Source organism: Doryrhamphus excisus, linkage group LG12 (genome assembly GCF_037039965.1).
Source record: "Doryrhamphus excisus strain RoL-2023G ecotype Guam linkage group LG12, RoL_Dexc_Guam_v1.1, whole genome shotgun sequence".
NCBI classification, from domain to species: Eukaryota; Metazoa; Chordata; class Actinopteri; order Syngnathiformes; family Syngnathidae; genus Doryrhamphus; species Doryrhamphus excisus.
Window position 1 is genome coordinate 8,516,234 of NC_136368.1, and position 26,338 is coordinate 8,542,571.

The following is a 26,338-nucleotide window of genomic DNA, read 5'->3' on the forward strand; positions in this document are numbered from 1 at the left end:
AACACATTCTCCACCCCATATCATACAAATCATGTAAAAAAAATAACTGTTTAATGTAATAAGGAAAATTAGTGGTAAATTTAATTGGGATGATTTGGATTTCAAAAGCCTTTTAGCACTTAAGTACTAAGCACTGTTCAAAAATGGTTTGTTGATTGTTCCGCAGATCAAATGTTTCAGGCTACAAAACACACACACACACACTACACGCAACAGTTTATACTTTGTCTTTACTTGTGTTGCGTTATATAAATTGCGTTTACTTTCATTGTATTTCATTTATATGATTTATTTATTGTATTATTATTAGGGGTGCTCTGATCAATCGGTATCGGCAGGTATCAATGAAAAAGGACAGTATCGACATCAGCCGATACCTGCTTTGAAATGCCCATCCCCGGTGCCGATCAACTTCGCCCCCGTTTCATGAGTGCTAATCAGTTCGCCAACAAAATAAGAATTTTTTGGCTGCCTGTTCAGATACAGATACAATATTTAGTAATAAGCACCTTGCACGTTTGTGACTCACTATTTATTAATCTTTTTGGGGGGGTTTTATGGGTGCAACTGCTGAATAACCTGCCATGGGGCCACAGAAAGTTGCAAATGCCAGCAATTTGATAAAGAGAGAGAAACACTATTGAATTCAAGAAAGAACCCACAATGAATTGGGAAAATAGCAACCCTTCCCTTCATCCCTCTTATAAAAGTATTTTTCTTCATATTTTGGGGTGTCTGGAAACACAATCCCACCAACAAAAAAACAATTTCGAGTAGACCTTGTCACTCTTTGTCAAAACAACATAATGATTACATTTCTTATTCTACCCTTTTGGTATGCATCATTATTGTACACACTCACTAAATGAGCATCTCTAAAACATGCGCTACTTTATTGACATATTCAAGCTGAGCTCAGCTACTCTATGAGAAATTCCAGTATTCAGCCATAAAATTAATCAGTTCTCACGATTAACTGTGATGGAGAGTCAATCCAACCATTTTTCACATTCATTCTTAAATTCCAAGCAGTCAAGCTGGAGACTCATCGATCTGCCTTTTTCTCTGATACAAATTATCACAAATTATCAACATCCAATTTTTGCAACAATAACCAAAAAAAGCATCTTCATTCTCATTTGTAGGAAGACAATTTCTAGATGACGTTATAAGTGTCCCCAATGTCAAAACAACTCCTTCAAAGAAACACTACTCTTGTACTAACAAAAGTCCACAAAGTTTAGGGAACTCATTTCTTAAATAATGTTTTTTTGTGTTCTCAAATGATATTTTGAAAATGTTTCTAACTCATTCATTGTGATTTTAGTCTGTATTTTGTTTCAGTTGATGTGACTAAATCGCCATTAAAATATCAGCATGAATGCACGTTTCGTAGCGATGGGAGAAGGCGTGATTTTATATAAAAACAAATGATACTTATCAATAAATCTATAATGCATATGCCCCGTGGAGTGTAGGCATCATCGTCAAAAGTAAGTCTGAATATTGTAAAAGCATCAGTGTGGTTGTGTTAAAAAGATGAATGTGAGTCGGGGATGGTTAGTTACATGAAGATGTTGCGTGGCATCCAAGCCTTCTTGACTTTGTAAAAAATGGATAGATGGACATGAATAAGTCTATACTGTAGCGAATATACATCATTGGCAGATTCCAGCAATCATTTAATCATCTTTATTATGTGTGTGTGGGAGGTTTATGCGTTCATAGAATGAGGAGCACTGCGGATGAGGCCTTCAAGCGGATTTGTCGGTGATAGAGTTGCAACTGCCAGAACTTTGATAAAGAAGGTGAGAAAAAGTATTGAATTCAAGACAGAAGTTGTAGAAAAGTACAACAGTACTGTTACAATAGATAATTTAAAGGTTCCTAGTGAACACAGGTTGCAGGGGGAATGGTTGAAGAGACACATTACAGCGAGGGAGTCAGGTGTGGAGTTCATGTGAGCAAGTATACGGTCAATACACAGTGTGTTGTGCTTTACTTTATGTAGCCATTTGGATGATTGAAAATGCATAATTTAGGCCAGAAATGCATGAAAAAATTGCTATAATGTACATATTTTTTGACGAATAATAGGCTGTAGTAAACCACAAAGCAGTGTTGACTTATTCATGAATATATTTTGGAAAAATGTGACAGAGTGAAGCTATGGAATTCGAAGGGCAAAGGATTTTTACTGTAAAATATTACTGTAATTACTGTAAAATATTATTTTTAATGGGAAAAATGATTTTTAATACATTTCCCTTTTGGAAAGAAATAATGACAAAAACAGAAGTTGTACAGTATTTTAGTGTAACATAGTAGGTAATGTGTGCTAAATGCTAAATCTAAAAATGCTTTATTTGTGATCAGGTCAGGTGAAGTGGAATATTTTCAATGTTTTCAAAGAAAAATAAAGGAAGAGAAAGGCATAACATTCACAATCAGAATAAATTAAATATGTATTTATTAAATATAAGACATATTGGAAACCAGCAGTTGTTGAGTAACAAAATTGGAGGTTTTCCAGTGTGCTCAATATGCGCCACAAAACCATATAGGAAATGGAACGTCCCTATTCACTTGCAAGTTTATCCCAATAAAAGTAAAAAATAATCACTGATATAAGCTGCTGAGTTCGGCATCATCCAGAATCGCCTGTTGACTGATCAACAACCCAGTTAGAAACTGATGATATTATGTGATTGGTGGAAGAAAAAAATGTGGTCTAAAGGAACATGATCTGGAGCTTACCATCTCACGGGGCATAAATATATCTTCTTGGCGGAGAACCACAAGACACACACTCTCTCCGTGCCGTGTGCTACGCAGCATACACACCAACTCCTCCTGGCCGACACCTGTTATATCCACGCCGTTTACCTGAACAAACACAGAAACCATGAAACATACCAGCACCATTAATGCTGCAGCAAATGTGTTCTGGTCAATGTTTACCAGCACCTCTAATATGCGGTCTCCCGATCTCAAACGTCCATCTTTAACAGCGGCCCCACGTGGGAGAATGTTTTTGACGAGAATTGGCCCAGGACCATGGATTGAAGAATCTCTTGTTACCACCGTAAAGCCAAGACCCTCCGATCCTAGAAACATATTTAGGGGTATACAAATGAGCAAAAGAGACAACATAAAGTCATACTAGCAGACCTATTAGTGGCTTCTATAGGTGATGGTAGGGCATATTAACATCTTCAGAACCTGATGTTTCTTTTCTCACTGACAAACATTTTGCACAATAAACAATACAAACATGGCCGACGTGAGATCGCCCTATCACAATAATGCATAGTGAGGCACAGCGTCCTGCAAAACTGAGAGCAACAAGCTGCAACAGGCTGCAACTCGTCATACATATCATATCACTGATTTCCTTTCTGATACGATGCAGGGTCAAATTCACGTTGGTGTGGCCGAAAATAAACATCACAAAAATAAATGATGAACTACTATTAGAACAAAAACAATCAATCCAATATCGGAATAAAGCCGAGGTCATAGCTGCATGGTACGCACGTGGTTAGCGCATATGCCTCACACCTAGGAGACCTGGGTTTGATACCCCGGGCGGCCATCTCTGTGTGAAGTTTGCATGTTCTCCCCATGCATGCGTGGGTTTTCTCCGGGTACTCCAGTTTCCTCCCCCATTCCAAAAACATGCTAGGTTAATTGGCCACTCCAAATTGTCCATAGGTATGAATGTGAGTGGGAATGGTTGTTTGTCTATATGTGCCCTGTGATTGGCTGGCCACCAGTCCAGGGTGGACCCCGCCTCTCGCCCGAGGACAGCTGGGATAGGCTCCAGCATGAGGATAAGCAGTAGAAAATGGATGGATGGAAGACAAGGTCACACGCAGTCAGGCTCCTACGTTTGAGTCCTTCTGTTCAGTCGTTGTAGCGAAATTGAGAGCTCGGTATTCACGTCTGTGAATGACGCCGAGACGAGCAATTAGTGATGTGTCGTTTTTCATGTTAGCCACGACAATAATAATATCGCAGTAGCTTGGTTAATATACAATTCAGTTATGTAAATGGCACACAGTTGGCGTATTTTTTTTAGGGTTTTAATGTCAAAACAGGTATTACCCATACATTGTTAGCTAGCTCATTTTAACTTGTTTCCTTGTGCTAGAGTGCACAGAAAAAAGAAAGAAACATATGGTCACGTTTCACATAAGGATTGTAAATGATGCACAAAATTCCCCAAAATGTGCAGTTTCCCTTTAAATTTGTTAGTACACAAAAATGACTTGAGTATCTGTGGTGTGCGGTATTTTAGGTATTACAATAAGTGCTAAAAAAATAGATTCCATTGCTGTCATATTCACACTCACTTTCAGGAATCTAATCTCACAGTAAATACTGACCCACCTTGTTTTATTGGCAACACCTAAGCATTGGTAAGAAACAAAGTAATGTTTTGCATGCTTTGCATTGTGCTGTGGATAACAGATAGGAGCCTATGTGTGTATTGCTTTAAAACAATGTTAGTATCTACAAAAGAGTTCAGGTGTAGGGCAAAACAGTAACGAGTAAATGAGGTATAAGTCTAGTGCAGTCGAAGAGTGAATGTTCTGGAAAGAGAAGTAAGGAAGATTAAAATACTAATCAGTGAAAAACAGGCGCGCACACAATGTGCAAGAAAGCACTCAAACATGAATGTCAGTGGCCAATACACAGAGACCGCTCGTGTTTTATAGACCTCATTTAGTCTGGTCTCTTTAGCACAGCCAAGTCAGCAGTTTGGTCTGCGATGAATTCATATCAGCAGAAATGAACAGATCAATAAAGACTTAATAGACCTTGAAGAGAACAAGTCAAGAAGATGGAGGAAGAAAAGGGGGCCGGCCAGAGAAAAAGCAAGAACAAAAAAAAAAAAATAGCTGAATTGTATACATTCAGAGAACCATAAGAAATACATATAAGGCCAAAATTAACATGATAATAATATATATTGTAATTAATAACAAATAGTATCAAATGTGCCCCTTCTGAGAAATAAAGTATCAACTTGCGAATTAACCCTTTGAGCACCAGAGTTGATACTGGTTACTATGGTGCATCAAATGTTAGGTTGACTTTGAATTGCTATTATGTAATGTGTGTTAACCAGGCGTGTACAGTGGAACTTTGGTTAGCGTCACTAACCTGCTCCAGATGATCTGAAACATACTCAAGTAGTTAGCTTGGCAACCAGATATTTGCAATGATTTCTATACCCCAAACTTCATTTGAATCTTCCAAATCTTTGGTTGGATTTCTAAGGACAGATGGCGGTATTGGGAGGCAGCAGATTGCAGCATTACAGTGATATTAACCACACGTGAATTGTACCTGAGTCTTCATATTTACCTTCACACTAGCATTACATTTTGAAATGACTCATGTTTATTCCTCCTGCTTCGATAGCAAACTCAAATATGCATTTATTTATCTTTACAAACTGCTGTGTCGTACAGCAGAACTCACCTTTTTTAAGGTCAATTCTCATTCTGCGTCCTCCTGTCTTACTGGCCATCAGGCTGGACAAGGTGGGACTTTTTTCAGAAAGTGAGGTTTCACTTCTCCCTTGAGAAGTCTACAACAGAGAACAGAGGGCAAGCATAATACTACAGCGACAAAGGAAAAAGACCAACACTTGTTCAAAGGGATATAACCAACATGGGTGATCCTCAGGCTACATACGAGCGTCATTCTTAAACTGTGGTGTAAGTCGTTTTTTTCATACCTAAATTACGAAACCTTCCTTCAGTCAGATCGCAGGGGCAAGGCAGAGAAGGAGTGTGTGATCATTGCGTGTGTCGCAAGTTATAAAGTACATTGTGTACATTTACGGCCGACTACTCCTCCTCCTGTACACTCTGGTTTTCCTGACCTCCGTGGACACATGTCGGCGACATAGATACATAGTGTATCCAACATGAATGCACCTTACCTGGCCAAGGTGGGTGGTTCTTCCCGCTGTACACTTTGGTTCCCCGATCACGATAGCAGTAGCTGCCGTAGGAAGCCAATACGCCCGTCTTGCAATCAAAGTGAGTGGGCTGAACAAGCCTCGTGCGACGCCCACATATACATACTGTACGTCCCCAGTGAGTGAAATGTATGACACGCACGAGCTGCACACCGCAATCACGATCTAAAAGCTACCAATAGCGGGCGAGTGCAAAGGTCGTGGGTGTTTTTGAATGTAACGTGTGTCTGTGTGCAGGAGGATGCTTTCTGATGTTGTTTTGGCCTGGCTGTGTACAGTTTTGTTTTTGCAATAAATAAATTGTTGATCGACCAACTCCTTGTTATTCTAACTTGGATGGTCCTTAAACCAAGGACCACCTGTACTGTATATTCAAATACAGTTGGTGACATATGAAACGTTCAAGCATATTTAAAAGGAATGTAAAGGAAGTATCACATTGGTCATGTAGCATAGGCTAGTGGTTCTCAACTTGTGCACTGCAGGTCAATACCTTTAAAAAAAAATGTAATTAAAATTTAGATGTGGCTGCACGGTGGAGAGTGGTTAGCGCGCAGGCCTCACAGCTAGGAAACCCGAGTTCATCCCTCGGCCATCTCTGTGTGGAGTTTGCATGTTCTCCTCGTGCATGTGTGGCTTTTCTCCGGTTTCCTCCCCCATTCCAAAAGCATGCTAGGTTAATTGGCCACTCCAAATTGTCCATAGGTATGAATGTGGTTGGGAATGGTTGTTTGTCTATATGTGCCCTGGCATTGGCTGGCCACCAGTCCAGGGTGTACACCGCCTCTCGCCCCAAGACAGCTGGGATAGGCTCCAGCACCCCCGCAACCCTCGTGAGATTAAGCGGTAGAAAATGAATGAATTAATAAAATGTAGATGTCCGGGAATGCACCTCACATTCTTGTCTGTCCCACTCATTGGCTACAACACCACAAGACCATGAGGTGCATGGCTAAGCAACCTTTGCAAACAGTCTCTTTAAATGATATTTGAGACATTTGAAAAACATCCTCAATTTAAGTCGCCGCTGGGGTGATGATGGCTTCCGCAGACAAACCAGTTGAGAATCACTACCATAAGCAATTAAAACAGCAAAAAACCCCATCATAAACATTTTTTGGTGTATCTCCCATCACAGCATACATAAGGTTATTTTTTGGTGTGCATGTGTTTTTTGTTATTGTTTGTTCTCTCTGCCAAAGTATCACCATTAGGTTAGTTTGGGGCATAGTACTCACAGTTTCCAAAGTGGGGGCATCTTCAGCCACTCTCACGACAGGCCTCTCAAGATTCTTGAACACAGGTTTGGCTTTGACAGGCGGAGGAGGTTCTTTGGTCTGGGGAATACGGGGACTGCTGTCAGGACCGGCACTGTTGCTCAACAGCTGACCTATGAGGCTCTTCTCAAAGTTTTCTCTGTTGGATGGAGGAAGTACTTCCACAGAAACAACTGGGGAGTGCATCGCCTGCCTGAAGATTTCTTGAGCTCTGACAATAAAAAAAAAGAAAGATTGTGATGGGGAATGGTGACAAACAAAGAAGGTAGACACAGGAAAGAAATTAGATCAGTTCAGTACTGTGTTGTGAATGCATACCGCATCATTAACTATTTTTATAATGCCATGAATCACATCTATATTTAGTATTATCCTGCCTGCCATCTACTACAACAAACATAAAATGATTAAATATATACATTATACAACTAAAATAATTCATAATTTTCATTCTGGCTAATTGATCCCTATCTGCATACCATCAATTAGCTAGTCTAGAATTTTACAGTTGAGCTGGCTTCACTGAGTTTGTTGTATGTTAAATATACAAAGGCAAAACGTGTATGTCTATAAGAGTGTTGTTGTGAAGCACTAAGATTATGCACTAATCATGTGACCATGTTCGTTCATGGACTCTAATAATGGTAAAAATCATTCCCACTCCTGAAAACGTTTCCGTGTGGATATCCCTTAGTTGTTTTACTTTGACAGTTTTTGTCAAAACACAAAAGCCTTAAAAAAAACCTCACTGGCTAAAGGTCTTGTCCATGAGGTCGTTGCTGTTGATCTTCACGATGCACTCATCTTCCCGAAACAAACCCTCCTTACTTGAACGGCTTTCCTCCTCCACCCCACGGATGTACAAACCAAGAGACCTGCAAGCACAGTGGCCAGTGAAAGTGTGTTATGGACAGATGTGTTGGGTTGTTTATATGGTTTATTTTTTTATATTGTGTATTTTGTACTGCTTAACTGTTTCTGTACTCTTGCTGCTGTGCAATGCAAATTTCCCCATTGAGGGACGAATAAAAGCATATCTTATCTTAGCTTATCTTATGTATATGTTATACAGTTATGTAAGAAGAGGATAGGTTGTGTGAAAAATTCTATTCCACCATCGAACCATTATTTATTTAGCATAAGTTTATACAAAATGAGTATAAAATACAAAATATTTCTGTGAAGCAGTCGGTACTTTAAAAAATCCAACCAAAAAATTGGTTGTATACTAATGTAGTATTTGACTGTAGTATCTGTCTGCAACCCTCACAAAATGCTTCCTGGGTCCTGGGTCGTGGGTCCTGGCCCATAATCTCAGAATTTCTGCTCTATGTCATAGTATACTTCCTCAAACACATTTGTTGCTGTATTTAGATGTGTGTACATACTCACCGTCCACTGAGAGATGAGCAGTAAGGAACCACATGGATGCCCAAAGGACAGTCCCCCCCAAGGATCTCCACTGTTCTGGTCAGGCTACAGGTGAAGTCAAAGAACAACAATCACTGTCGTTGATATGTCGTTTACAAAATTTAACGTAAGAGGGAGCAGATATAAGGTAATTTATTTCCTTTGTTGATTATGATTAATATACATAAGGAAATATATATTATATACACATATATAGTTGTTCAGAAATGTTAATTTAAATCCACCAGTGACTGTCAAATTAATGATTTCATGCTCCCAAAGGGAAACACTGTGCACCTAAATGTTGTTTTTTTTTTTAAATCATTGAAGATGTATATTGTTATTGTATATTTTATATTGTTGTATATTATATACTGAAGGCCAAGAACTGACTCTCGTTACTTTAAACACTCATGTCTACGACAGCGTTCTTTGCATCTTGTTAAAGTATGTCAACATCCAACTTTCATATCATTTAATTTAACTTTCAAGTCAACATTTAACAGAAACATTTAACTTTCTATCACCATGGTGGGCTGATTGTGTGGCTAAGTTTCCTACTCCAAGAAATATCATTTTAGCTTAAAATTAAACTGGATGAAAAGGGTGGAGGGGATAGGATATGGAGAAAATTAGAAGAATAAGTAGTGAAAAAGCAAGAAGAAGGTAGGAAGTAAGCAAGCGTTGAAAGACAGATAAAGTGAAATGAAGGGAGAAAGCAAAAGTGAATTAATTAGACAAAGCTAATGAATGGTATTAATACCATGAAGGGAAAAGTCCCCTATTCATTCCTGCAGCTCTCTGCTCTGATTTCCTACACGCTCACCAGAACACAGAATCAAGTACTTGGGATTCATTTACATTTCCTTTTTGATTTTGGGAACGTCTGTCAGGCTGCATCAAATAAAAAACTGAAGTGGTGTCAATTGATAGAGAAAAGAGCGTGGCAGACCAATGCAAAAAAGAAAGACAATAGACTCCATAGGTCACACAAACACACGCACACACACACACACACATATATAGTATATAGATGAAGAGAGCAGGTGTTCACCACCTGCCACTTCACTGATGCTTGATATGAAAGCCTGAAACGCTGGGAAGAAATTACCCAGACAGGATGTGCATTACAAAAGCATTTTTACAAGCATTTCATCTGTTTTGTAATGGAGGCATCTCCTCTCCCACATTTCAAGCCGATCTTCAAAGTGCAGAGCGTGATGTGAATGCAAACCTGGACAAATGTTAATGTTATGCCAAATGTTAATGTATGCAAATACAGAAATACCCTAAAAAAATAAAACCAAAACGTGCAATTTTAGTGAGAGTTCTGAAACGGCAATGTGAAACCACAATTTCTACTGCAAGGAGTCGAACCAAATGCACAAAGCAAGGCGAAAAAGACATTCTTGAATGAATCCGTTGTGAGACATCTGACCTCAACCCTTCCACAAGCATGTGTAACAAAACTTGGTATCGTTATGGCACCAGCAGTAACAAAACCAAAAAAAACAGTGTGTGTCCTGTAGCTATCGGTGCCTCATTTGGGTGCTAAATGAATACGACTCAGCTACCTGCAACAAGTGCTTGAAGACAATATTGTGCAAGTTATGTCTCCTCAAAGACACAAACAGACTTTGATGCTTGTTAAACTTCACTGCCAACCTTAACACACCAACAGCAGCGCTAAACTTTATATGTGTGACTGTTATGTGGAGCGCACACAGGGATTTTGGGCCGTGCAGCAAGTGTAATGACTTGCTTCATAAAGCCGATCAGCTCCACACCCGCTGCAGCATTCAGAACAAGGATGTCTGCCGAGTGTGGCACTTCCTGTCTTTGTGGGAGTGATACCCTGCAAAATTTGCCACAAAAATTATCTCACTGGGGTGGCGCTTTAAAAAGCTTTAGATTGGTGCGGCATTTGAGGGGCCGACACTTGGAAGGGTGTGGTGAGTTTTCGAGGCTTGTGATGTGAGCATCCATCAGGCAGCCGCTAAAGCCCGGTCCCAACCGAGGTATTGGTAAAATGCAAGCGCCGTTTTATCAACGTTCAACTTCACCCCATATGCTGTTCCCCAGGCGCAATAAATGCACCATCATTATTTGCCGTTTTGTATTGAATACAGACGGAAGCCGGGAGGCACATACAACGACGAGTAAAACAGCATGGACGCATCACCGAGGAAGTTTCTATATTTAACCCCTCCCCCCGCAACGTTTAAATGGTATGTTTGGAAACACGACGGATTCTCAAAGAACGACGCAAAGCTCGACAAAACGTCCATCATTTGCAAAGAATGCGGCATCAGGAAGCCGTACAACGGCAGCACGACAAACATGCAGACCCCATTAAAAAGGGGACACCACAACACGGATAAGTCTACCGCCACCTCCCCATCTAGTTCCTCATTGGACACCGGGCAAAACCAAGCAAATCAGGTCAGTGGATCTTCCTCTGCTGTTTTAAGATGGCAAAAAGAATGAACAAGAAATGGTGCATAGTAAAAAAGACAAACAGCACATTGGTTGAATTTACTGCCAAGTGCCTATAAGGAATAAAGCCAAATCCTTTTTGTAGGGCCATACTGAATTCCATTTTTTTCCCTTTGCTTATCTGCATCATGTTGAATTGCATTATATCGCAAGAAATTGCATCATATCGGATTGCATTGATTTGAACTAAATGATTTTCATATCGCATCGTTAAGAGGGTGAATCGTATATCAAAGTGTGTATCGAATCGTTCTCAGTGCTGCGATTCACACCCCTGTTCAACAGACAGCAGATGCAGTTGAAGGGACCCAGCAGAGGTGGATAAACTTGCTCTTGAAAATAAATATTACCAAAATGAGTCGCTGTTGGACATTTTCATTTTGTAAAAGTAGCTCTCCCAGGAAAAAAAATCGGTATTGGTATCGGCTGATTTCACTCATGTATTATCGGTATCGATATCTGTAGCATAAAACTCTGATCGGAACATCCCTAGTTGTCATAATAACCCATGTTTGAGTGACTGTCAGAAACATCAAAACTTAAAAAGGACACTTGGCTTTTGCAATGTTGGCAGCATGCTCACAATAAAGTTGGTGGGGAACAAAAACAAACAAATCCAATCGACAAAGAGAACAAGTATCAGACCTATACTGTTTTTCTCCCAGGCAGAAGTGTGTGGTACTAGCAGACGCATTCCAAAAAACAATTTACAGTCAGTGTCTTTCTCTAGATAAAAACAAAATTTTCATTCAAATGTGATGTAGAGTAAGCTATGATGACCCATTAGTGTACTTACAGGTATAGTCGGTGTTGCCTTGCAATCAAAAGCACAGACATGCAAACCCACATCCAGGCAGGACAATGATTTAAAGAACACTTTACTCTTTTTATATTTATAGCCATAGTCCTGTACTCATTTCAGGTTTTTTTTGCAATTTCAAGGATCGTTTCACCGACATCCAAAGAAACCATTAAATCACTTTTACATTACGTAATGCTGAGGTGGTTTTCATGTGAGTGTGTGCAACAGACAAAATAAGAACAGCAATTTCTCAGTGAGTGAAATTAATATGAGCAGTGCAGTGAAGTTTACGTTCACTTCCGAATAAAAATGGCATCCTCACTTGACTTTACTTGTTTCAATTAAAAATTACAATTCCTCGTTAATTAAAGTGACAGAATCTAGGGTCTGGTAACTTGCTAAGACACTGCACAAACAATATTACATTTTTCTCATCCGATTTCATGACACTTTTCCGCTGGGATTCCTCTCCTGGCTACCTGCTTGTCAAACTAACTTACTTGTATGTAGGGCTGTCAAAAATAATGTGTTAACGGCTGTAATTCATTTATTACAGTTAATTACCCATTCAAAATGCATGTCATTTTTGCATTCCCATCTAGATGTCTTTCCATGGAACTGTGGAGAAGTATATGATGAGCACAGGGAACCATTCCACCAGGATAGAGCTATGGAAAAATGGTATCAGCAAAAGTGGAATCCATCCATGCTTGCTGACTAGTGCAAATATTATTTACATAGTTGCAAACGGTGATTAATCATGATTGATTCATTTAAAAACTGTGATTAATCTGATTGAACATTTTTGACAGCCCTACTTTCATGTTAAAAATGTTAATCTCATAAGAATTTAACAGGCCCAGTGGTTAGTGCTCAGGCCACACAGCTCGGAGACCCGAGTTTGATTCCACAGTTTTCATGTTCTCCCCGTGCATGCGTGGGTTTTCTCCGGGTACTCCAGTTTCCTCCCCCATTCCAAAAACATGCTAGGTTAATTGGCCACTCCAAATTGTCCATAGGTATGAATGTGGGTGGGAATGGTTGTTTGTCTATATGTGCCCTGTGATTGGCTGGCCACCAGTCCAGGGTGTACACCGCCTCTTGCCCCAAGACAGCTGGGTTAGACTCCAGCTCCCCCGTGACCCTTGCGAGAATAAGTGGTAGAAAATGAATGAATGGATTGTATGAATGAATGAATGAATGAATGAATGAATGAATGAATGAATGAATGAATGAATGAATGAATGAATTGAATAAGCAACATCTTAGCCAATCAAATCATTAATTTGGGGCAGTTTGCCAGAGCTTGTGTGCAAGACTCAGGCATTGAAATTTCAGACTTTTTTCGTCTTTCCTTGAATGTACCATTGATGCGTGAAACTTGCAGAGAGATGAACGCAAGTTCATAAATAATCGGAATTGTTACTGGAATTACAAAATGCAAGTAGTCTAGATTATATATGTTCTGTTTGGAAAAACAGCTTCTCAAGGCTGCTAGCCTCTAGTGCTAGCTTGATGACCAGGCTTAAGCTTAAAATCTATCACAAGTGACCAAAGGTAACTTAAGAGAGATAGGGGAGGGTTCTGGAGCTGAATCTGGTGCATAGGAACATTGTAGGAACAACACACTATCCATACACTTCACATTTGTGGCAAGAAAACTACTAATACTTGCACGGGAAACTCAAACACTCTTGCATTAATGAGCGCTGTCTAAATTAGCGTTTGGGGTAGAGAATACCCACCGTCTCCCATGGGCAATTTCCATGCCTGTGTGAGTGTGTGAGACCTTGTTTTGCTCTTTTGTAGTGAGCTAATGATGGGGAGTCTTTACACTAACTGTTGCTTTAAAGGCCTTGATCTAAATTAGAAGATGAATGAAGTCGACTAAGGAGGATACAAACACACAGAGAATTAGGCCATGTCGCACAAACAAGAGGATTTGACCTCTCATCTTAGAGTATATGTGCCCTTCAGAAACACGCACTTTCCTCCCCCCATCACACACACACACCCACACACATTTATGTCTTGAAAACAAAAGCTGTATTTTTCGAGAGCAATTCTACCTTATTTCAAAACATATTTTTTCACTTCAATTGGATTCATGAAATGGTTTCATAGTCGGTATGTTTACATGCACATTTAGATCGTGTTTGGCTTTTTAAGAAGTCAGATTAACATATGTAGATTCATCAAAAAAGCCCGTCTGCACTCTGTATGTATGCTACTGGCCCAACCGAGACAAAGAGACTGTGTAATTCATCACACAGTACTATCGTCCCAGGCTTAGTGCTCAAGTGACAGTTATTTCTAAACAAGAAATCTTGTCATGTTCTAATCTTGTGAGATCTTGTGACATCGATAGTGCTATTACACTTGAAAAGACAACTTGTGAAATGTTACGTGTTCTCCGAGCACTAAAAACTGAGCCAATATTTTTAGTTATGGATTTCACACTCAAAGAGACACAAACATGCACAAACTGACCTGTCGTTGAAGGTATGTTTAACGTCAGTCCGCTCAGCAGTAGGACTTGGTGCCTGTCAAGAAAGCCCACAAAAAACACAGCCAGTTAGTGACCAGGTGTCAAATGAGCAGGCACTTCAATAGAAAGATCAGGTGAAAGGAAAAGAACAAATAAAACATTAACAAGTTTTCCATTGTTTTGTTTAAATTGAAAATCGATGACGTGTAATTAAAAGAGCAGATACCAAGAGATGTGTTGATATTATTTGCAGTTTAGGGTTTTTTATGGCAGTGTTTTGGCATGTAGAGGAGGGGGTTGGAGGAGAGGGGATAAAAGCACTTGAACCCACTTCAAGGCTTTGAGAAGGGAATATAGCAACCTCTACTGTTCGCCGCTCTTAATGTTTCTGTTCTATGTGGTTCTAACGATTCTATGTGGAAAAACGACACGTGAAATTTGGCACCCCACTCCACAAAAACGTATATATATCCATTGCATTATATATAAATATATATATATGTCCATTGCATCCTTTGTTAATATAAAATGACATAGCCTGTATCCATGTGAATTATATATATATATATATACACACACACACACACACACATATATATATAGCGCCTGGTGGCAATATTATTACTCGTTATTTACACAACTGTAAGTCATTTGTGTGTGTTGAGTATGCCGTAGGTTTTGACTTACTGGATGATTTATTTGATTGTTTTCTATTATTAAAGGTGGTGGCTATCATAGACAACCGGTGAAGAGTGTATCTGTGTATATAGTATGTGTGTGCATGTGTATATATTAGTGAACATATGCAGACAACCACATGAATCAATAAGGCTCAATACCACTCGTGCACCAAAAGGAACTCTTTAGATGACCTTTTCACCTTTGACCTCAAAAGCTGTAGCAAGATGATCTCCACCACCTGTCAGTGTCAGACAAATGCTAACTAAAAAGAGACTGCAAGGCAGACGAGTAACAAAGACAGAAACTGATTGTATGAGGGAACACTTCAGAGGTTCAAAAATATTGGAGCAAGGTGACTAGATGGGCAGTGACTTGACAGATTACAGATACAATGCATATGCCCAGGCATTTGGTAACTTGAAAACAAGCTTAACAATGGAAGGTAACCAATCAGTCCAGCTGTGTATCAATTCATTTGTACCGTGTGGTACACATGACGTGACAGAAAGTGTACACTCAGCATTGTGATGCATCACACGCCTGGATAGCGCACCTTAAAGTGGACAAAAAGGCAACCCATTCAGTGTGGATGCAGAGCTCAAGGACAGGGGGGCCTAAACTTTTTCCACCAAGGGCTACATACTGAAAATGAAAGGATACGGACAGCTACTGTGCTACTTTTTATGGGTTTTTTCCATTTTGTAAAAAGGCTAAAAAATAGGTTATATATTTATTTAATTCTATTCCTCCAATGTGTCGCGGGTCAACAAAAAATAAGTTGTGGGCTGCAAACGGTCTACTTTCTGTACATTGGACACCCTTGATTCAGGTGGATGAAAGACTGCAGTCATGGTTACCAATAGTGCGAAGGAGAAGCCAGAGCTTGAAAACCCTCTTCAGTCGTTAAAGCCTCCCGTTTTTCGACACTGCCACTGACAAAGCTAAGCAGTTTTACATTTATATTGAATTTCTTTATAGATTCATCCATTCATTCATTCATTTTGTACCGCTTTTCCTCACGAGGGTCGCGGGGGTGGTGGAGCCTATCCCAGCTGTCTTATTGTTCCTTTTACTGAATGGAAACTGATCTTAAAACCGAGGTATGTACCAAACCACTATTGACATATTTCAACCAATCCTGGTGTCTAAAAGGTGTCAAATAGTTGTCCATTGCATCTTTTGTTAATATAAAATGACATAGCCTGTATCCATGTGAATTTGAGATACACGGCGTGCATTTGTAATGCCACAATATGAGTTTTTAATTAGTGATTTTTGGGGGGGGGGAACAATACCAAAAGAGTAGCAAATTGCCCTTTTTTTTGCTATCTTAACTAACCAGGCCCGCATGTGCATGGGTGCATGAGCAGCGTTTTTTTCGGCACCTGAGAGTTCTTCATGCCATTTTACACAATGTTTCTGGGTACAAACTAAATAAGACGAGAGAAAAACATTTTTAAAGTGACAATACTCAGCTTTACTGCAAGAACAGTACTGTCTTTCTCCTGTTGCTCTCACCAAAAGATCAAGTGACATTTTCAACAATGACACATTTCCTCCATCAGTTGGACAAGTGACTGTATGTGTCTAAGTGACACATACAGGACACAAAGACTTGATACATACATATTCATTGTCATATTCATTGCATTAAAAATCAGTACCCAAAGAGTTACAAGCTAATTTTGCTCCTCCTGACTCATGACTGTCACAGTGGTATTTTTGGAACAATAAACCCTGTAGCACGAGTAAAGATGTGACATCTGTAAATAATGTCATCATTTGATTGGCAAGTCAAAAGAACTGGGAGACACATGTTTTTATGTCTTCTCAGGGAGATTTTGGCAGCAAAGCAGGAATTGATGCAGGCAGTCCACCAACATCCCTGAGCTGAAGCTGTTTCTGTAAGAAAGGATAAGCTCAAATCCATCCAAGTCAATGTGCAAGCCAAGCATCCTACCCTCTTTTAGCGTTCTCTTTCACAGTCATCAAAGTTGTTCTGCTTCCCAGACACTGATTGACCCTCTACAATAGAGAAATCTATTTATCTGCACTAACTGTATGCACAAAACTCGGCATGAAGTAATACAGTGCATTGTACAAGAAGAGAATTGCAAGCACAATGTGATGCTTCATGTACAGTACTCGGGATGCTCTGATCGATCAGCCACCAATGAGCATCGGCCAATGTCCACGGAAAAGTGCACCTTTCAGTGCCCATCACAAAAACGGTCACCTGTGATCACTATTGCAGTAACTGTGTTAATGTCTTGGGTAGTGTCCCCCTTGCCCTTTCTTTCACACTGCAATGAACAAAATATCTTGCAGGGGTAGTACATATGGTAAATAGCTTTAGTTTAATATGTCATTTGAAGAGAAAAAAACAACAAAGTATGGTGACTTTAAGGCGAACAGTGCAGCAGTCGTCAGACAAAGGGCAAAAGGCAGCTTACACTCTCGCCTGTATGTGCGTGATAGTCAGACGGCTAAGCAAATAACCACAAAAATAATTGAATTCATCAGATTTGATGACGAGCCTCTCTCAGTGGTGGAAGACACTGGGTTCCACCGACGGCATGCTATGTCGACCTGGAAACCCTGCCATGAAGGCTCCACCAGACAATTTACTCTGACATCAAAAGTCTAATTAAAGAAGGCAACTCATCCTCTGTTTGATGAGCGATATACTGTACGTAAGTTCAATATTTTTGTCTGAATTCATGGGATTTTACAATTCTTTTTTCAAGATCATACAGCCAATAGCTGGGATGCGGCGAAGAATTTTGGGTCCCATGAAAAAAATATTCTGCCACATGTTTGTTTACACCACAAGTGATTAAACAGTGACATTACGACATATTAGGGTATGATATTCACGTTAACATGTTGAAAATGAACTTAAATAGTTATATGTACTTACACATTAGTTCGATAGCTGTACGAGGGCACACGCTGTGTCACACCGGCACCGCTCAATGCTAACAAGGCCGCTAACGTCAGTGCTATCTCAGTTAAGTTGCCTGACTTCTCATGCCCCTAGTTTTGGCACATGGAAGCCCAGTTTCAACTGCTAATAATAACACAAGACATGCCATATAATGGTGGTGCTGGACTGCACTTTAAGACAGTATGATGGACGAGTTATCGGCTTTGAAACCATGACATTTTCATACTGTGGTATACTTTTAAAGCGGTAAACGGCCCATGCCTACAAGCGATTGTCAAAATGAAACTAACACCCATAAGTCAATAACTGCATGTACTGTTGTTAAATAAAGTTCTCAAACATGAGACAATGCTGCACATTTCGTATGACTCAAACCAAAAGGCTCTGTATTACTTAGATGCAAAAACAGAGTTTTCCGTCATTGACAGTTATGCAAATTACCCTAGAGAGAGTATCGTCCCTTGGGAGATAGAAGATACTGTAGTTGATTAGGTCTAAGTTATGGCATAGTGCAGGGGTCGGGAACCTTTTTGGCTAAGAGAGCCATGAAGGCCAGATATTTTAAAATGTGTATCTGTGAGAGCCATATAAATTTTTTTAAACATTGAATGCAATAAAATGTGTGCATTTTTATGTAACAGTTTTAGATATAATGGGCTCTAATTACGTAGACCAGGCACACTACCGCACGCCAATGGGGTGTGGCCAGCACACTTTCGTGAGCAGCGCAGTGTCTGATTATAAATCAAATACTTGTTGCCATTAATACAACTTCTGCTACTGCATAATTTTGCACCATACTCAGTATATTTCATTCTTTTGGCCATCTTTGCCAAAAGGCTTGATTCTGCAGCTTTAGCTAGGTGACTATTTGACTAAAGGAGAAAAGTTTATATTTACATGTTGACATCTCAATGACCGAGGTAGACTACCGCATTACCCAGTAATAATCGAGTTTTGGTGTTTGACCTGGAAAATATCAGGAAAGATGGATATGGTCGGCCGTATTGCAGTAGAAAATAGATGGATGAATTAAAATGCATAAAAAATTTAATATTTTTAATATATATTATTAATATTTTTAACAGTCATTTCTGTGATGTTTACTTTAAAATGTTAGCAAAAATACATTTTTATTGTGGTAAGAAATGCTTGAGAGCCAGATACAGTCATCAAAAGAGCCCTACCTGGCTCCCGAGCCATCGGTTCCCTACCTCTGGCATAGTGGGTAGCTCTAACAAAGACAAGCTTAAACTTTTAACTATTAACTATTTAACTATTCACTATTTGCACCATTAATGACGAATAAGATCTAGAGTATACAACTTTTTTTGTTAAACCGTGTCAAAAAAAATGTTAGGTAGCCAACAGCTCTACAATGTCAAGAAAAGTAACCTCTGCGAACAAGTCATATCCCCCACAAGAACTGAACCATACAAACAGGTTGTCCCTCAGGGACTGCAATGCAGTAAAAATATTTGTCCGGACAGAATTCTCAAGGGTAGACGGTTCACCACTCAGGAGCCCAATCAGGTATGGAGGGCTTTCAGAGAGATCTTGTGGGATTTGCTTTGTCCAACTGTGTAATGGGGATAACTGTAGCAACAAGTAATGACAATTTTAATGATTATTATGGTGGTATGAGTAGCAATGAGAGCAAGTGTGTGGGAGCAAACTATGTCTGCTGAATTAGCCTTGGACCGCGGTGATAATCTACAGCTGAGTGTGAGTGTGTGCAGCATCAGTGTCTTACAATCACAAAGGTATCTTCACGGCAGGAGGGATCCAGGTTTGCTGACGGAGGTCCAAGTGCTGAGTCACTGCTGCTTCTCACCAGCAGGGGGTTGTCTGTAAAAATACAAGGGTACGTGTGTCTGAAATTTGTCTTTATCACTGCTCTTCAGATGAGTACTATACTGTCATAAGGATTTGGCTGATACCATACTCTAGGCTAAACTGCAAGGTTTAGTGTAAAACGTGACAACAATGCATCCAAAAGTGACTATTTTTAGTAGTAGAAATAGTAGAGTATAGGCAGCCACGGCCACATGGCCCCATCAATCTGTGTTGGCAATGTGGCAAGGTGACTGGCACCCAGTGAGCTCTTCAGCTACGTGCCGCCAGGACCCTTGATTCCTGGCTCTGACGTAAAGGTGCAGTGCACCTGTTTTTGAACACTTTACTTCCATAAGCAGACAAAGATGAGTGTATAAGATTAAAGCAGCACGGTGCCATTGTTCGGCAGAGATGAGAACGGCTTTGAACGCTGCAGCAATTAACGCAGCCCTTCAGGTAAGGAATTTTTACAATAAATAAAATAATCAACACCCAGGTCAAACACTTACTGTTGCACATGCACCATCCTGAAAAAATGTTGTCAACACAAAGCTTATATAGCTTATTGTACAATATTATGACCTACATTGAATTTGATTTTAACAAAGTGGTACACACATCCTTCAGTTTTTCTGTATGCTACAATAATATGTAAATTTTTTCATTTAAGAATTGTATTTATTGGTGAAATACCTGCCAGTAGATTGGAAAAAGGTTTCTTACGCCTCAAAAAACGGGTCAAAACCAGCCCTTACCATGGCTTACTTGTACCGCTGCACCCCATCTGTGTATTGTGTCATCACAACGTGAAAGTGGTCACCCGGTCACCCATGTCAAAGTGAAAGTGTGTGAAGAAGAGGCACAAAAGCGAACATACATGCATGGTCCAGTTGCTTCACACATACACCTGTATCTGTATCTGTAACACACTGGTGCTTATTGGTCCAAATAGCCAACAAGTACTTGATTTGTAGATCATTGTGTGCGTTTAGAGTAACTTCTCATTGTGTTTCCCCCATTTCCCATTTCATCAACACACTGCATAAAATTACCATTAATCAGAAGTTGATGGATGAAACACGCCTGTGTTGGCTTTTATTGGGAGAACCCAGGAAAATAGGAGTGGAAAGACAAGTCTTTAAAAGGCGTTTTTAAGAATCTCATTTATGCATTAAGACCTTGGTCATGTGAGCCTCCACAGTTCCAGTGGGAATTGAATGACAAGGGGGTTATGATGAGGCAGTGGACTGCTATAAAGAAATAACAAACGATATTTGTAGGTCATATATTGATTGTGACAAAATGGACCCTTGGTGCTCTTAAGACTGTCTGTTGGTATGGATTACATCAATACCCTAAACGATTCCCACAAACCGAATGGTAACAGAGGGATCAAGTAAGACGACAAACAAAGCAAATATAAAAAGTCAGTTGCAGCATTAGATAGAAAGGTCAATTAAAAAGTGAGTAATCTGAGAAAAAAGATCAGCAAAAAAAAAGGATGACAAGATTTGAAAAGACAAACCAAGAGCAACAGCGGTGACTTGTGGAGATAGTGTGCAGGAGAGCGGAGTTGTTATATAGTATGAGGCAAACAATAGAGGCCTTACTCTGACCTTCTCACACTGACAGTAATAGTCTCCAGAGCGCTGTTACCTCTAATCTGCCATGACAACCACACATTACCTCTAATCTCTCCTGCCAGGCAACCATAGTGAAACAGACTAAACTTCCTGTCTTAACAGTGTCTGCGTCATACAGCGAGGGCATCCTCGCGATTCTCCACAACTTACAAGATTGGAACAATTTCATATAGCACAATCTCTCATGAATGTTGGCCAATAATGTCAATGTGTTAATGTTAAAGAAACAAAACATATTTTAATGGTAAAATCACTCTTTCATGGTTCAATACGGCAAAATGAGTCAAAAGATATGCATATTAAAGCTAATTTTACCTATATTTTGTCAAAATTAAACATTTTCAACCAGAAAAAACTCAAATACAAATACTGTATAGGGCATTCAGAAGCTGCATCGAAAGACATGATGATATTCAGTATTCTACACTGGTTACTAGGTATCAGTAATATTACAATAATATTCAGTAAGATGGCAGGTGTGTTTTGTTTGCAGTACATTTGCAAAACAATAATACTCACTTGATTTGAGAGCTGATGAAGTGACTTCAATCTCCCCTCCTGTGACTGGCTGGAAGACAGAAAGCTCAGACTGGTAGCGGTCAGGGCTGGGGGCGGGGCTTGTGTTTGCCGCATCCCTCTCCTGGGCTTCCTGTGCCTCGTACACAGCCATCAGCTGAAGATAAGGAAAATATAAAACGATCAGATAATTTCTGAGCTTTGATGGCCAATTTCCACAGTGAAAACAAGCACAGTTCGTCAACTCATTTGTTAGACCTTCATTGTACTTCACTAATTTCAACTCAGGTTGCGACATGATGGAGCAATATTATTTCAAGTTTCATGACCCAACTGAGAAGAAGGAGAGAAAATTACATATTCAATAAAATTGTACATGAGAAAAACTTAATATGAATGCAGTAATCCATCGCTGCTGTGTGGTGTAAAACTTGCAGCTTCATGTTAATAAACCATCGCTCTTTTGTGGTTGAATGCGGCATACTATGAGTTGTATGCATATTGATGTACCCAAATTAAGCATTTTTAAGCGTAAAAATGACTAAATTAACAAAAATATAAGGCATTCAGAAGACACAATACTTTCATGCTATGTAGTATAGTAAAATACTAGCTACGTGTCAGTCATGTTTTATTGACAATATTCATCTCAGGAAGTACTGTTCAGAACAGGAAGTTAAAAAAAAATATATTATGTCTTATTTTCTCTTGTGATGTCTAAAATATTGGGTAATATGTAAAGGTGACTATGGGGTGTTGCTTTATGTCTAGAGGGCTCTAATAATGTTGTAAAAAATCTTATTTTGATGGTCGTTTCCCATGCTCTACCTACCAAAACCAAAAATTTGTGATTTACAAATAAAGCGTCTTACTTCCCGGACATTCACTTATCACAGTCGGGAACCAATGAACCACACTAAATGAGGGATTACTAGTTAATGTAAAAGGCCAAAAACAGCAATGTCTGTCTTTAGTCAACAGTTAATAAATAGAAATGACAGTAATCACACTATAGTTTTTGTTTTGTCTTAAGTTCAACATAACAACAACAACAACACAACGCAAGATGTACAGGTATTTCTTGGAACTCAAGAAAGAAAATCATTATTGTTTCAGCACATATTGGCTATATTACCTTGTGGATGAGGACACTGTAAAGGACATCCAAGGAGCCCAGCATTCCAGTGAGAGAGTGTGTGTCTGTTACTTAACGACTGCCTCCATTTGTGTCTCTCCTCTTAATGTGTGTGACACCCAGCTCCCACTCAGTGTTATATAGTGGAATCCCTGTCTATTGAGAGCATTGCACTGAGTCTGCGTTTAGCTTAACATAGGCTATAGCTTGTCAACACTGTATTCGAGGGGCCTCCACACAAATACTGAATAGACCTGTGTTTGTGAACATATGTGTGTTTGTGCCATAGATATAGCGGGCAAGAATAAAGAAAGAGGAGCTTGCCAGTACAGCCAGAGGCTTCCTGCCACCCCGTGTCATAGTTTAGACACAGCGGAGGGTCACTGCACTCGGATTTGCTTTTTGTATGAAATGCAAATAAATGCTGACAGTACATAGTATATAATGTACTACTACAACGGACCACAATCTACATACAGCCACTGCACCGTATACTTAAACAATCAATAAATATAATAATGCAATCCCGACAGCCACTGTTATAAACACATTCATTCAATCTGTGTCATTGGCTTTTTTTTTTTTACTTGGTAGTTTGTAGAACTTTTCATTGTGATAATTCCTTCTTTGTTTGTTTATTACCATTCAAATGAATGTGAGTGTGAATGGTTGTCTGCTTATATGTATCCCGTCTGGGTACATATAGACAGACAGCTGGGATAGGCACCGGCATACCTGTGACCCTAGTTAGGATAAGCGGCATAGAAGATGGATTGAATTTAAGAGATGGACCAAAATCACATATTCTTACAAGAATGACTGAATGAAAGTGGTGATTTTGTTCCATGACTGTATATGTGCTTAAGGTTGATTTGGGCTGTCCCATTATTGATCTCTGATATAATCAAAAATGGCATGAAAACGTCACGGCTAGAAGAAACCTTGCATGTAATGTGAACTCTTACCTTTATAGGTCTTACCTTTAGGTATGTGCAAATGTTTGTATTTCTATGTGTATGCATACTAAACACTGTAGGCATTCACAAAAAGAATAATGGTATTTCTGGCTGTGTACAAAAGGACTACATTGTAGTGTGTAGACCAAAAATGGCCATATGGAACAGCCGTATGGATGGACATGTTCTGTGCACACAACTAAAGGAGGTTATCATAATGATCCAATAGTAGCAATCTCAGTGTCCAGTTGTACAACTGGGAAAAATATGGTGTGCATTGTGTAAAAATGTATAGAAATAATTTATTTGTGGTGGCCTGCCACGGTTAATTTTGGACGGCCACAAAAGGATTTGGTGCTTTCTTTTTTTTTTTTGGTGCTGTCTCACAGTGATATTGTGAATGGCTTGTCATTATGACTCCATCAGGTAGCTGGTATCATAACTCTTCCAGTAACAATTTTATCAATACCAAATTCATATAGTTTCATAATCCCGATGGCACAATCCAAAACACAAATTTATACGTTTTTGACATTTTTTTGCACAAGAGGCTTGTGATGACACAAGTGCACACGCATGAGTGTCATTTTCACAACAGTTTTAATGCATAAAAATGGCCACAAGGTGGAAGAAGTGTATATGATAAAAACTTGTCATGTGAATTCGAGTGAAAAACCATACATGACAGCAGGAGGAAGTGGAAGGACATAGAAGAGTAAAGCCTGCTTTCCAAAACGGTCTATTTTAATTCATTCCATTCACGGCCCGCCGGCTACAGCTTGCACCCTTGCACGCCCATATAAGGACCTCACCGACTGGACTGAGCCGATGACTTTTCACAAGGAGCAATCACGTAAGGGCTATGTGATTGCTACAAAAAACATGGCAGTCAGATCAACACCAAGAGCATTTTCCTTTTTTCGCCATGAATTCTTGAATTCAATAGCGTTTGTCACCTTTAGTGTGGTCTGCTTTTCTTTTGATCAAGGCTACAAAATAACCCAAAATGGAGCCAAAGAAAGTTGAATGTACAATTTTGATGGTGTCTCAAGGTGTGAAAAAGTGAAAGTGATGTCCGTGTTGATCTCTCTGCCGCACTGTTATTGTCAACAGTCACGTCGCCCATGAAGGTAAAATCAAACTATTGCATATTTTATGAACAACAGACTGGCATCAGAGGTTTAATAATTCCTTGTTTTCATCACAGTTTGTCCGTACCCTGCCAATGTGCCTCAACCACACCGTCTTTGTCCGCTTCATTTTGTGTCATTAGACTTAAGATGTAATTTCACTCCTCATGTCCTGAATCATCTACTCACATTTAGTCATGCTATGGCCCCCGCGCCACTGCAACCCCCTTCTGTCTCCTTCACCCTATCATCTAATGAATTCAATCATTTTTCAGTCACATCTTGCTGTGGATCCACACGAACTAGTCCTGATACATATGTTGACCTTTAGCTCGGAACCCAGAGAGGTAATTAAGTCAAGACGTTTACTCTTTAGGAGGATGAGCCCGAAAGCCAGAGAGATTGAGAGACAACGGTAATAGATGCAATTTGTAAGGGCATAAGGGAAGGCGAAGCAAGAGGGGGCAAGAGAAAAAGGGGTTAATGGATGATGTGAATGGAATAAAACCTACTGAGAGGCAGGTAATTCCGGAATTGTGGAAGGGATGGTGAAATCAAGTCAAATGTGAGCTTGATATGGACAGGGTGTGCAATGAGTACAAGGTGACAGCAAGAATAAGCCAATCACAAAGACATGGAGGATTGATGTCAATTGGAGAAGGCATTAAGAGGGTGATTGAAATGGAACCCAATGTGAGTCTAATAGGGGTGAAAAGGAAACGGTTAATTATGACTATAATAACCAATGAAGTCTCTGGTCCTCATGGACCTTAACTGTTAATTAAGGTAACATAGCTGCACCTGAGGTCCACCCGCAATAGATGGATGCATAAAATAGCTACAGTAAATAGGTGTGTGAGAGGGAGTGTATATTTCCTAGATATTGTTACTATGATGAAGCCCACTTTTAATTATCCTAACAATGTGTCTGAATATACAGAGTATACTCGGTCCGCCGAGTAAATACTTCCCCACACACACAATGCTTCTCCTCACAATGACAACATTTTATTCATCTTATGCAGC

General features: G+C 39.6%; 1 protein-coding gene across 3 annotated transcripts in view; it reads right to left on the bottom strand.

The window, feature by feature from the left end:
• The window catches only part of LOC131135613 (partitioning defective 3 homolog B), a 138,202-nt gene that overhangs the window by 94,075 nt on the left and 17,789 nt on the right, over positions 1–26,338 (bottom strand). For 2 of the 3 annotated variants that reach the window (XM_078794993.1, XM_078794994.1), the window contains exons 4-12: positions 22,095–22,248; positions 19,850–19,944; positions 14,471–14,523; positions 8,665–8,748; positions 8,022–8,147; positions 7,234–7,483; positions 5,491–5,599; positions 2,968–3,107; positions 2,758–2,886 (exon numbers count right to left, since the gene is read on the bottom strand). In XM_078794993.1, the coding sequence (XP_078651119.1) occupies positions 2,758–2,886; positions 2,968–3,107; positions 5,491–5,599; positions 7,234–7,483; positions 8,022–8,147; positions 8,665–8,748; positions 14,471–14,523; positions 19,850–19,944; positions 22,095–22,248 (1,140 nt within the window). Of the gene's footprint in view, positions 1–2,757; positions 2,887–2,967; positions 3,108–5,490; positions 5,600–7,233; positions 7,484–8,021; positions 8,148–8,664; positions 8,749–14,470; positions 14,524–19,849; positions 19,945–22,094; positions 22,249–23,226; positions 23,385–26,338 lie in introns of those variants that run through there. The other variant, XM_078794995.1, reaches the window with a different exon arrangement.